We start from the raw sequence: 13,321 nt of genomic DNA, 5'->3' as shown, positions 1-13,321 counted from the left end.
TGCCCTGTGGAATGCCCTCCCATCAGATGTCAAAGCGATAAACAACTACTTGACATTCAGAAGACATCTGAAGGCAGCCCTGTTCAGGGAAGTTTTTAATAGGTGACATTTTAGTGTATTTCTCATCTCTGTTGGAAGCCGCCCAGAGTGGCTGGGGAAACCCAGCCAGATGGGCAGGGTACAAATAATAAATTATTATTATTATTATTATTATAGCAATCTCACCTGAACCTTACAACCCCTTCAGCTTCTGACACCTCCTCTTCCCAGGCTTCCCCCTCTGACCGCTCATCCTTCCTCCACCTCCACTCCTTGGGCTCTGAGCCGTCTTCCCTTCCTGGTTCCCCAGCTGCTTCCTCCCACCATTCCTCTGTGCCCAACCAGTCCATGACATTGCTTCATCCCTCGGCCTCTGTCCCCACAAGGCAGCTTCCCCTGACCTGATCTGGTTCCACAGCCGCTGCTTCCCTTCTGCCCCCATGAAAAGGCGGATCAGGAGGTTTTGCTGGTATCATTCTGTCACCTGCAAGAGAGAAAAGGTTAGCAGGACGCCAGGAGTGCCTGCTTCTCTCACAGGTGAAACAGGGCATCTCTAACTACAGATGGGCCTTTGAGAAAGCCTTACTTGCTGAGAGTATTTGGATGTTTGTGCCCATTTCATATGTTTGTTTGTGCAGAAATGCATCTCCCCTCTTCTGGACCCTTTTTCCCAACTGTCTCCCCCCAAAACAAGATGAAAAGAACCCTCAGATGAGTTGGAAAACCAACAGAATAGACCAAACGGAGAAAAACCACCTTCCTCCTTACCCAGTGGCCTCTCTCTGGTGTCCAACGGAGGCCTCTCTGCCTCACAGGAATCCAGGTCCATTTCTGCAAAGAGATCCTTTCCCTGAGAAAGAAACAAGGATTCAAAACAGAGAATGGGGAGAAATACTAGAAAGAGAATGACAAAGACTTGAAGGGTGTTAGATCTCATTCCATGGATGCCTTCCCAGAAAAAGGATGTGCCATTAGGAGAGCATTTTTGGATGTTCTCCGGCCTGTTTGGAGCCCCTTAGTGAGGAGATTTCACCCCTCCCATACCCAAGAATCTCCTGATGATCTCCTGATGGTCTCTGCTGACTCTCCAGAGAGGAGGAGGCGTGTCCTGCTATCTACTTATTCTGCCCAGCACCAAGTGTGTGTGTGAGAGAGTCAGTCAGTCAGTGTATCGGAGAGAGAGAGAGTGTTAGAGATCGTAGAGATAAGGTTGCTGCTAAGAGCAGCTGCAGACTCTCAATGTAGCATTGATTTATGCTTAGAATATTCAGGTCTGTATATAGTTTTGTATCATAGTTGTAGTTACAGAATAAAAGGAAGATATTTTACAGAGCTGCTCTCCGAGTGGTTTATACTCTGCAAGACTCTGCAAAACTCTGCTGCGCAACGACTGTATTATTGAGACAGTGAATCCGGTGCTCTCAGCTCTAAGCTGTGAGTCCACAGCTCTGTGACCTGTTCCTGTGAGAAAGGAGGTCTCTGGCGGTGCTACCCAGCTCGCCTAGCCCAGTCGGGGTTGAGGTGCATGAGTCCAGTTGGTGCACTGGCTCAAGGGCAATGCTGACACTTGGGAGTATCCAGAGGAAAGTCTCTCTCACCTGCTTTCTCTCCTCTGCCTGACTCAGGAGGAAGCCTTCGGCCAGGGCCACCGCCTGGGAACTAGTCTCCACTCCACAGTCCCTCACCCAGCTCTCCATCTCCGGGGGAAGGACAGCCAGGAACTGCTCCAAGATCACCAGGTCCAGCATCTCAGCTTTCGTGTGCCTTTCTGGCTTCAGCCACTGACGGTCAAGGTGGTAGAGTCGGCTGCAAACCTCTCGGGGTCCTTTGGCCTCCTGGCAGCAGAACTGCCTCAACTGCTGGCTCTGCACCTCTGAGCGGAGGGTGTCCTCCTCACCCAGGATCTTCTGCACAGAGTTTTCCCAGAACCCCCCACTGCTCCCAGTTTGGATGTCATGGCCTCTTCCTGTTCCAGGGCCAGCTGAGTCTCGCTCATCCATCTGTGCTCTGAGGGAGCCTCTGAGAGATCGGAAGGAAGCCTTTGGTCTTCTGCCAAGTTCTGCCCGTCTAAATGAGAAGCTCTAGCAAATCCTACAAAGCAAATACATTGTTCTGTTACACAATTTGTAGGACGGGGGGGGGGGGATGGTTCCCTGAGCAAGCATGGATGAGTCTTGCTGGGAACTAGGGCTGGACTGCACCACATCCCAGACCATGAGCTATCTTTTTGGGGGGAAAGAGGAGTAAGAGGAGAAGAAATATGTCTCTAGCCTTCTAGCAATGCAAATTGTGGAGGCAACTGAAGGGATTTCTGTGAGATTAATCAACCTGGTTTCTGCTGCTTTCCAGTCAGTGCATGAAGTCAGACCTGACTGACGAGGAAGTCATTTGTATCTTGTGGGAAATGAATGCTTGGCTCTAGTGGGGGTCCTCACCCGGGGGTCCTCAGGAGTTGCTCCACCCCCACCCCCACTCCCCTGCTTCTGTCCCCTTTTCTTGCACATGGACTCTCTGCCACTCTCAAGACAGACTCCTGGGGTGGGGTCCCTTTTTCTTTGCTCTGAGGGCCAGGTACATATCTGGCCAACCCCCTGAGGGCCAAGTGGGTGGGGCCAAAGACATTTCCCTTGCAATTTAGCCGGGTAATCTATTATTATTATTATTATTATTATTATTATTATTATTATTATTCTCTTAGATGGCTTAACACACGCACAGCCATTGATGCCAAGGTCCCTGGAGGCTCAGTGAGTAGCAGCGCCCATTTCCGGCTGCTTTGCCAGCAACAATCCCTTTGGGAGAGAGAGGATGTGGTCCTGGGATGCCCTGCTCTGGGTGCGAGGGGATTGCTGCAGTGGCCTCCGTGGGGGGCTGCCCTTGGAGATGACTGGGAAACTGGTCCCCAATACAGCAGCCAGACTATGGGCTGGGGTCCCTCTCCTTATTCCTGGCCTTTCTCTCCCACCTTTTTTTTTGGGGGGGGCTAGTCCACCTCCTCGTCCAGCTTTGGAAAACCATTTGCCCATTTTTCGTCCGTTGTGCAATGAGGCTGAGCGACGTCACACAGAGTTAAAGTCCCAGGGACTCCTTTGTTTAAAGAAGGGAGATCTTTTCTGAAGCAGGGGGGAGGGGCGGGGGGCCAAATGAGTTTTGGATCCTCTGATCTGCAGGAAGGAGAGCGTGGCAGACCTGGCCCCTCCCTGGCTGGACCCTCTCCTCCTCCCTGACTTGGGGTCCCCCCCCTGCAGGAGCAGATCAGGCCCCCCAGGCCCCCTCCCCTGCTGCAGCCCTGCCCCCCCCCCCGTCCCCCCACTGCACCCTCTGGGGGGGGAGAGAGAGGAGACTCACCAGATCCCAGGAGGGGAGAGCGAGGCAGCCCTTGCAGGAGAGACACCAAAGCACGAAAGGACTGGGGGGGGGGGGGGCTTGGAGCTGGAGGACCTGGCCCCCCCCTTGCTTCCTGTCCTCTCTAGGAAGGCAGCTCAGTTCCCGTTAACCCTTGCCAAGCCGAGTCCATCCTGCTCAGCCCTCTCTCGCTTGGCAGAAACTCATAATCTTATTATTTGTTATTCATTCGGGGGGCAGCTGCCCCCCTGGCTACGCCCATGCCCAGATATCCTTTTGGGGGTGAGGCTCTTGGCTGGACTCCCTCCCTTGGCCAGAAACCAGAGGAAGAGCCTGCAGGGAAAATGGCTTTGCAGGAGGCAAGGAAGCTCCTCCTGGAATTCAGGAGTGGAGAGAGAGGAGGGGATCCCAGGGTCATCTAGTCCAACCCCCAGCAATGCAGGAATCTCAGCTCAAGCATCCATGGCAGATGGCCGTCCGATCTCTGCTGAGAAACCTCCAAGGAAGGAGAGTCCCCCACCTCCCAAGGGAGACCTTTCCCCTGCCCAACTGCCCTTAGATGTCCCTCAAGGCAGCGGGTCCTGAGTTCTAGCCCTGCTGAAACAATCGCGCTGGCTGCCAAGGAGGAACCAAGCAAAGTTCATAAGAAATAAATCCTATTCTCATAATAAATGAGTAATATTTTCCTATGCATGCTTTTTATACTAATATACAAATGTATGCCATTCCCTTGTCCAGAAATGCTTAATTGCTAATTCAATGGACTGAAAATGGATGGTTATTGTTATTATTATATTTAGGGAAGCTTTTAATGTTTGATGGACTATTGTATTTTACAATACAGTAAATTGGCAATAGATTGGCAGGGTCTAAATAAATTATTAATTGATTAATTAAATTGATCATGTGAGTGTTCTCCTTCCGAAAGAGGCAGGTGGAATATCCATGATTGCTAATAGCATAACGTTGAAAGGCTAGTGAAATATCAGGAGCCCTTGAGCATCTGCTTGGCATGCAGAATGTCCCAGGGTCAACCCCTGACATCTCCTGCAAGGGCTGGACGAAATCCCTGCCTGAAACTCTGGGGAGCTGCTGCCAGTCAGTGTAGACCAGGGCTCCTCAAACTATGTCCCGCGGGCTGAATCCAGCCCGTCAGCATCGTGAATCTGTCCTTCACTGCCATTTCAGAACCCGCCAAGTGTCCGAGGCTGAAAGCATCTCGCCGCCCAGTCAGTCAGTCCCTGTGTTGTGCTGAGGTAAATGCCACTAGCATGGTGGCGGCTCTACCAATGAAAGGCCAGGGGGTTTCACTCGGGGACAGACAGCATTGTCTTTTGGCTTGAAGAACAAAGCTGAGGTTGGCGGAGGAAGGCAGACTTGGATCAATTCGGTTTCATTACATAGACGTTTACTTTAAAGGTGGGAGAAGGAGGTATAGTCCTATTTGTGTGAGTGGAGCAGGGGTCTTTCCACTCATGTGATTTACATGCTCTGAAAGTTGGGATCTGTTTTGAGATTTAAATTTTAAAAGGGTGGAGTGGAACTGGATATTGACCATCTTGTAAGCCTGGGGCAGGGCTCAGCAACCTTTCTCAGCCATGAGGCGGTCCACCGTCCCTCAGACCATGTGGGGGGCCAGACTATATTTTTTGGGGGGGGGGAATGAACAAATTCCTATACCCCACAAATAACCCAGAGATGCACACTAATTCCCAAATCGTCCGCGGGCTGGATTGAGAAGACGATTGGGCTGCATCCGGCCCCCAACCCTTAGTTTGCCTACCCCTGACCTGAAGAGCCACATTCTGGTGAAGGAGGCCAGGATTGGTCCCCAAGGCTTGGGATGTCCCTCCTCCCCTGCAGTAGGACTTGGAACCCAGGAGAAAACTCTTGGAATAGCCTTGTCAGGTGCTCAGGGACGGACTCACCTGTCCCCATGTCCTTCTCTTTGCAGATGTGCTGCGGTTGCACATCCCTCCCCCAGGGGTGAGTATTGGGGAGAACCATATCAGGGACTCAGACCTGCCCTCCTTGCCCCCCACTCTGCCCTCTCAGAGGTGGAGAAGCCCTCCCTTCGTGAGGAACTGACAGCCTGACTTTTGCCTTTCAGCTGCTGGAGGGAGATCAGCTGTACCTGCCGGAGGTGATTCAGAACTGCCAGGCAGCTCAGCTCAGGGGGCTTTGCACCCCGAAGTGCTCCAAGCAGGAGACGGCCAAAGCCATCCTGGTGAGTGATGGGTGGTGTGGGGGACCCCCATGGGGAAGTGGGGGTTTGGGGAAGGGGTTGTCTGTCTGCCAGAGAAGAGGACCCTACTGTCTTAGATTCACGTATCCTGTTTGAAAGGGGAATCATCTTAGGGACTTCTTGTGAAAATCTGGGTCAGGAATGCTGTTCCTGGAATGGACAAACACACAAGACGTAACCGGCTGTGCATTCACATAAACAATACTCTTCTATATATTTTTATCACAATATCAAATGTTTATCTTGCACATAAACAACACATAAAGTGCAATAATATAGATGAGAGCCAGGGACTCCATGGTGGGGGCAGCTGAGGGCCGTTTTGGCCCAGACTGGCCCCTGACCCTGAGACGCTCTTTCCACCCACAGGACCTCAGATGTTACGCCCTTGGGAAAGTGGGGAGGAACAGAAACTAGTGGCCAACAGCTTCCCTTCTCTGCTGGCCTTTGCCCGAAGGTCCCCCCATCTCAGAGCAAGTAGCTCTCCCTCATGGATTAAGTCCTTTCATCACTTCCATCTCCCCAAGAGGCTCCCAAGGCTACTCATCCTCTGCAGTTGATAACAGACAGACCTGACTGAAAAAAACAGCTTTGTCTTCTGGTGACACCAGAGAATTCCAGAAGACATTAACCCGTTATGGATGCACGATTCCCACATACAGGTTTCTTGGCAAGACAAGGGCCTTCTCTGGCCACTTGCGTATCCTCCTCAGCATCCCCAAAGAAGGAGCTGGGTTGCAAGAGCTGCAGCCGGGGGGGGGGGCAACCCAGGCTAATGGGGGAGGCTATCTAGCTAGGAAAGCAAGACCCAGAGTGAGCCCCTGTGAGTAAATAAAACTATATGGACCTGGGACCCCTAGAGTCTCACTGCCCAGAGATGGGGGTAGTTTGCAAATATGCACACACACAAATAATTTGTTCCTGTGTTCCTAATACATAACTAAGCGTGAAGGCCATGTTATGTGCTTTAGCAACAGCCCTCCTGTAAATAAGGAAATGCAACCTTTGTTGCTGATTTATGAAAAAAGCAGCAAGGGAATCTTCTTGGGTGTCTCATGAGGTCTGTGTGGCCCTTGAAGAAAGAGGAGCGAGGACCAGGGGTCCACCTGGGTCCACTTTGGAGAGCCAGACTGAAGCCATTTTATAAGGAGCAAGCTGAAAGATAAAAACTATTTCTCTCCTCTGCCTGCACACAGCATTTTTGTAAATGCAGCAAGTGTGGTCAGAGCACTTCACACCTGCTCTAGCTGTTGACCCAATTCCAGTAAACAGACCGAGAAAAGAGCGAACAACAGGAAGATGTAGCCCACCACAAAAATAAGGTGAGAACACGGATGGTCAATGTGGTTTTACAAGGAATTGCAAATAGATCAAGAGGATTATAAGCTCGCAGCGTCACCTAGTGGATAATGCAGCTTGGAACCGAAGGGCCACCATCAATTCTTTAATTGGTTGAGCTTCAATGAATATGCATAAAGGGGAATGTTTAAGGGGGGTGGGTGAAGGGGCTGAACTTTCCTTTGCCTAAGGGGATAAAAACTGTCTGCCCCTGGTGTTCGGGGGCATTCTCTCATTTTTGCTGAATGTACCCACTTTGCTTTGCTTGTCTGACAAATAAACCAAAGTCAATAAAACTTCTTTTAAAATATTGCTGCCTGGATTTTTTTTTTCCATTCTGGTCTGGATTCTGAAGTCTCCAACAAAGGAGCTGGGTTGCAAGAGCTGCAGCAAGGGGGGGGCAACCCAGGCTAATGGGGGAGGCTATCTAGCTAGGAAAGCAAGACCCAGAGTGAGCCCCTGTGAGTAAATAAAACTATATGGACCTGGGACCCCTAGAGTCTCACTGCCCAGAGATGGGGGTAGTTTGCAAATATGCACACACACAAATAATTTGTTCCTGTGTTCCTAATACATAACTAAGCGTGAAGGCCATGTTATGTGCTTTAGCAACAGCCCTCCTGTAAATAAGGAAATGCAACCTCTGTTGCTGATTTATGAAAAAAGCAGCAAGGGAATCTTCTCGGGTGTCTCATGAGGTCTGTGTGGCCCTTGAAGAAAGAGGAGCCATTTCTGCGCCCTGAGCCCCTGTCAGAGAGAAAGGCAGGACAACAAGAGCAACAACAACAATTCTGGTGCACATTGTTGAAAAGTTCTTGCCCCTCCTGATCCGCTGCCCCAAATTGCACTGCAGTGATTTGGGCCAGAATCCAGCTTGCCAGGATCAAAGAACTGCAGAGAGTTCTGAATCAGACCGTTGATCCATCTACCTCAGGATGGCCTACACTGATTGGCAGCAACCGCTCTCTGGGGTTTCTCTCCCAGCCTTACAAAACACTCGGATTACGTAGAGCATGTTATATATCTGAATTCCCACTCAACAGATTGTAGGAATGCAAAATAGAATCGTAGAGTGATGGGAAGTTTTGCTTCTGCACATGACTCTGGAAAAACCATTTTAAGCTGAGACATTCCTTCATCACCCTCGAATGTTCAGTTCACATTGAGTTCATGAGACATTGCATTCTGACCTGTTCTTAGTGCTTGGTTGACCACATCTACGGATGAATGCTATATATTAATCACTAGTTATAATTTAATAAGGCGGTTTTCATGCCTGTCTAATTCTGTGTTCCCTTTCCCAACCTTTAATCTATTGGTGATCAATGCTTATATGCAACCTTTGCTTTGTACTTGGTGTTAACCAATCAGCAACAAGCACATATGTGGCAATGCTGTAATATTCAATAAAAGGGACTCCCCGAGACATGCTCGGTAGATGCCTCCCATATGACACTGGTCAGAGGGACCCTGGGGGTCATCTAGTCCAACCCCCTGCAAGGCAGGATAATCAGGAGACGTTGGACAAAGGTGCCCTTTTGGAGAACAAGAAGTGCAGGATCCTGCTGCGCAGCTCCCGGGTCCGGATGCCGTAAATGACGGGGTTGAGCACCGGGGGCAAAATGAGGTAGAGATTGGCAATGAGGATATGTGCATAATGGGGGATGTTGCGTCCGAAGCGGTGGGTGAGGAAGGAGAAGAAGGCAGGAGTGTAGAAGACACAAATGACTGCAACATGAGAGCCACAAGTGCCCAAGGATTTGAGCCGGGCCTCTTTGGAGGGGAGCCGGAAAACAGACTGCAAGATCAGCACATAGGACAAAAGAATGAGGACCACATCAAGCATGAGGATGGTAATAGTGAACAAGCCATAAATCATATTGATCCGGATGTCGGCACAGGCCAGCTTGGCAATGCCCATGTGCTCACAGTAGGTGTGGGCAAGGATGATGTGGTTGCTGCAGAAGGGCAGGCGGAGAGTCAAGAGGGCAATGGGCAGCACAAATAGGAATGTCCTCAGCACAACGGAAGCACACATCCAGGCTACCCTTGCCTTGGTCAAGATGGTGGTGTATCTCAGAGGGTCACAGATGGCCACGTACCTGTCAAAGGCCATGGCTAGCAGCACGACAGACTCCATCCCCGTGAAGCTGTGGATGAAGAACATCTGAGCCAGGCAGGCCCCATGGCTGATCTCCCCAAGGCCAAACCAGAAGATGGCCAGCATCTTGGGCAGAGTGGAGGTGGAGAGGCCCAGGTCGATGGCCGAAAGGACGGAGAGGAAGTAGAACATGGGCTGGTGGAGACTGGCTTCCGTTTTGATGATGAAGAGGATGGTGCTGTTGCCCACGAGAGCAACGAGGTAGCCGAGGCAGAAGGGGATGGAGATCCAGGAGTGAAGCGCCTCCAGCCCCGGGACCCCCAGCAGGATGAAGGTGGGGGAATAAAAGTGGGTGGCATTCGAAAGAGGCATTCTCCTCCTGGACCCAGCCAGAGAACAGGTCACTGAGACCCTGCCAAGAAGAAGAAAACAGGCCAGCATTTTCCTCCATGGCTCCTCATGGACACATAGACCCTTTCCCAGCAATCCTGTTTCATGTTAAGAAAACAATTGTGTGTTTGTGTGGAGGGGATGAGCCTGCTAGCTGGATTTGGCCAGAGTGTAGGTCCCTGTGTCCGAACAAAGAAAATGAAAAAAGCAGTCTGCACGCTGCTGTATGAGGAACTTTCCTGTCTGCCCCTCCTCTCCCACCCATCAATTCATTGGGCCAATTTAGTCTGACAAAACTGGTGGGGGTGGCAGCTCTCCACTTTCCTCATCCTGTACATGGTTCTGTATTCTTCTGTCGTGTGTCCCCCCCCCCCCCGCTACCACCACCACATTTCCCACTAATGTCTCCTTCATCAAAACCAGCCTTTCTCTGCGGGGAACCTGATTCCTCCACCTCCAAATACCCTAATCTTCTCATTCACCTTTTGCAGCTCCACAGTGACCAGAGCTGGACATGCCAATTGCAACAAAGGTTCCTTGGAAGAAGAGCTAACTTGCTGCCCTCCCCCTTCAAAAAATGGTCCCACCAACTGCCTCCCCCTCCCCATCTCAGCCTCTTAATCTCAGGGTCAAGCTCCATGATGGGCAAAAAAGTCCCTCAATGTGGGGAATTGGACTAGAAGCACCTTGTGCTCCTTCCAACTTGTCAGCTCTATGATTCTATTACTCCCCTCCTTTCCACTCACCTTGATAGGACCTTTTGTTCTGCCAGCTCACCTACAGATTCACACAGCAAGGTGTGCTCTGCTGAGCCACAGAGTCAAAGGTCTACTGGCAGCTGCATTGTGGATGGAGGAGCATCCCTCAGATCTGACTCCACTTGGCTGACCAGAAAGCAGCATTTATAGTGTTTCTGTGGAGGTGCTAGGGTGGACATCTCGGGGGGCTGTTTCACTGTAGAAAGAGCTTTGTTCCATCCCAATTCCCATGGCATCCAAACCGCCCACACCTGGAGCATCTCTTCCAAGGTTACAGAGTCAGGGGGACTGTGGAGAGCGGACCCCAACCCCACGTCCAGGCTTCGGATTCTTTATCATTCTACATCTCCAGCAGACTTGGGAAGAGTGGAACAGAAGGTAGCTTGAAAGAGACAACAGCTTCACAGCTAGAGGGAATTCACAGAGAATCCTGTAATGGGCAGAGCAGGAGTACCAGATAGGTGGGTTGGCAGGCAGAGAATAAAACAGTGTGATACCTGTATGCTTTGATGAATATAAATGGTCAGATTTTTATTTTTTTAAAGAATGGGGAACTGAGGTAGGGCAACTCGTTTTCTTAGAGTGGCAATGGCACCCACCCAAGAGGGGCCAGAACTGAGTTCCAGCAAGTTCTGGCTGGCAAAAGACCCAGGTTAGGCCCATTAATAAGTGAGGCCAGTGTAACATGCACAGGAATGGGAACTGACCACAAGACTAGTAAAAACCAGTTAAAGGGGAAATTAATGGCTGATTGTTAAAGAGAAAAACAACTCCAGATAAGGTACAAGGAGGGTTCTGACACAGATACTAAAATCAAATTGGGAGGGTAAGTGTTTTTCATGAACTATGGCTTGATGAGAGATGGTGAAGTGCAGACAAGGCAGAAAGTGGTTGGGTAAAGGATGAACAGCTAAGATTATGCATATTTTGCCTATGCTGTATAGTCTGTGTCCTAATAGAAATGTAATGCATTACTGAATGAAGTTCTACTGATTGGGGATTTGGTGTGATTTCTTGAAACCACAAGGAGAATCCCCCCCCCCCCAACCTCATACCTGGAAACTGAATACAGTGGTACCTCTGGTTACGTACTTAATTTGTTCCGGAGGTCCGTTCTTGAGCTGAAATCGTTCTTATCCTGAGGCACGCTTTCACTAATGGGGTCTCCCACTGCGCACGTGCCTCCTGTGCACAATTTCCATTCATATCCTGGGGCAAAGTTCACAACCAGAAGCAACTGCTTCAGGGTTAGCGGAGTTCGTAACATGAAACGTTTGTAACCAGAAGCATTCATAACCAGAGGTACCACTGTACAGGCCTCCTGGCAGCTCTGTCTTGCCCTCAGGACCCTGCCCAGGCCACATCCCTCATTGGCCCCATTCTGCACTCTCCCCAAGTGATTTTACCCAGCTGCCATCAGTCTTGGAACTATGACAACTGTTCTTGCTTGCCTGGATGAAGAGGGGTATATGTCTGACCACACCCATTTTGCCACAACCACCTCTGGGATGTGGCTCCCAGAAAGCATTTGATAAGAAAACATGGCCCTGAGGCTGAAAAAGGGTCACCACCACTGAATAAATCCCTGCTTTTTCAGGACTGGAAACCCAGAGTAATATGGCATCAAAAGTTCCAGATTTTATTAGGCCAGAGATATGATTAAAATTAGGAAAGAAACTTGACCATCATTTGTTAAAGCAGTCTATTACGGTATTACATAAAGAACAATATAAATATGTCATTTCTGTGTGCAACCTGAGAAGGTGGTGGACTCTCCTTCATTGGAGATTTTTAAACAGAGGTTGGAGGACCATCCATCAGGGATTGTTCAGCAGCGATTCCAACAATGCATGAGGTTGGGCTGGGTTACCCCTGGGGTTTCCTTCCAACTCTATGATTCTATGATTCCATGAGGCATTTGGAGCTTCAGGATGGACCAACAACTGCAGGCTGGATTGATCAAAGATGGCATATAAACCTGTATGGACATTTGACACAACACAACAGAGTTGTTAGAAGGGGAATGAAATGAGAGGCAGGACTGAGATTTGGATATGCTTCAAGATTCAGGCTATGGGAAGTCGTAAAATCAAAATTACAATTCGGAAGACAATTTGATCTTTTATTTTAGTTTTTTATTTTTATTGGATTATGATTTGATATGTTAATTGGAGGTTTTTTATTGGGAAATTAATATACACTCTAACGAAAAAAAGAAGGGGAATAAAACAACATCAGCCAGTGTGGTGTAGTGGTTAAGAGCAGTGGACTCGTAATCTGGTGAACCGGGTTCGCTTCCCTGCTCCTCCACATGCAGCTGCTGGGAGACCTTGGGCCAGTCACACTTCTCTGAAGTCTCTCATCCTCACTCACCTCACAGAGTGTTTGTGGTGGGGAAGGAAGGGGAAGGAGATTGTGAGCAACTTTGAGACTCCTTAGGGTAGTGATAAAGCGGGATATCAAATCCAAACTCCTCCTCTTCATCGTCCACTTCTTCTTCTTCTTCTTCTTCTTCTTCTTCTTCTTCTTCTTCTTCTTCTTCTTCTTCTTCTTCTTCCTCTTCTGCTTCTTCCTTTAGACAGGCAGTCTCCCCACCCCCACCCCCTTTCCAGTGCATTAATATGGAGATAGTGCTTCCCTTTGCTTTAAGCACTAGATGCTGGGAGTAAACATTTATTCATTGCACTGGTCACCCGTCTTGGTTCCTACTCAAACAGTACATGGACACTTCTAAGCACATTCTATCCAGCAGGGTTCCCAGCACAGGGAAGAGACGAGACATTTGGCTACATTGTAAAGAGTTTTATTTGTAAACTACGCAGAACAGAAAAGACATCCTCTCTCTATGAAAGCAGAGAGCAACTGAACAAAGGAACTAAGGAACAAAGGAAACAGGAAACTACTAACATCACATCCCGTCTCCCTTTCCCGTGAGACTGCAAGGTCTCTGGAATGTAAACAGAGTCCTGGGACTCCGCACAGCTGCACAGTGAGAAACAGAAACTAACATCCTCCCCCTTTCTGTGAACACCACTGGGCAGCGTGTCAGTACATTATCAGTACAAACCCAATTTCTGTACATAGGTACAGTGTTGATCCTTCGGA

General features: G+C 49.5%; 2 protein-coding genes across 3 annotated transcripts in view; both read right to left on the bottom strand.

Annotated features, from left to right (window-relative positions):
* Nucleotides 1-13,321, bottom strand: part of LOC310843269 (uncharacterized protein) — a 217,324-nt gene that overhangs the window by 49,219 nt on the left and 154,784 nt on the right. Inside the window, exons 3-5 of one of the 2 annotated variants that reach the window (XM_083736319.1) lie at nucleotides 1,638-2,130; nucleotides 808-889; nucleotides 441-523 (exon numbers count right to left, since the gene is read on the bottom strand). In XM_083736319.1, the coding sequence (XP_083592445.1) occupies nucleotides 441-523; nucleotides 808-889; nucleotides 1,638-2,039 (567 nt within the window). In that variant the 5' untranslated portion in view covers nucleotides 2,040-2,130. Of the gene's footprint in view, nucleotides 1-440; nucleotides 524-807; nucleotides 898-1,637; nucleotides 2,131-13,321 lie in introns of those variants that run through there. The other variant, XM_083736320.1, reaches the window with a different exon arrangement.
* Nucleotides 8,478-11,283, bottom strand: LOC310843602 (olfactory receptor 52E4-like; the record flags this gene model as incomplete). Its single annotated transcript, XM_083737197.1, has 2 exons — nucleotides 10,205-11,283; nucleotides 8,478-9,480 (listed from the first exon to the last, which is right to left on the bottom strand). Exon 2 carries the CDS (start codon nucleotides 9,438-9,440, stop codon nucleotides 8,478-8,480), a length of 963 nt encoding a protein of 320 aa, XP_083593323.1. The 5' UTR covers nucleotides 9,441-9,480; nucleotides 10,205-11,283.

This window comes from Podarcis gaigeae (genome assembly GCF_964106915.1).
Source record: "Podarcis gaigeae genome assembly, chromosome: 4".
Classification (NCBI taxonomy): domain Eukaryota; kingdom Metazoa; phylum Chordata; class Lepidosauria; order Squamata; family Lacertidae; genus Podarcis; species Podarcis gaigeae.
Note: the sequence above shows the minus strand (reverse complement) of the source record. Positions and strands in the feature narration are given on the sequence as shown.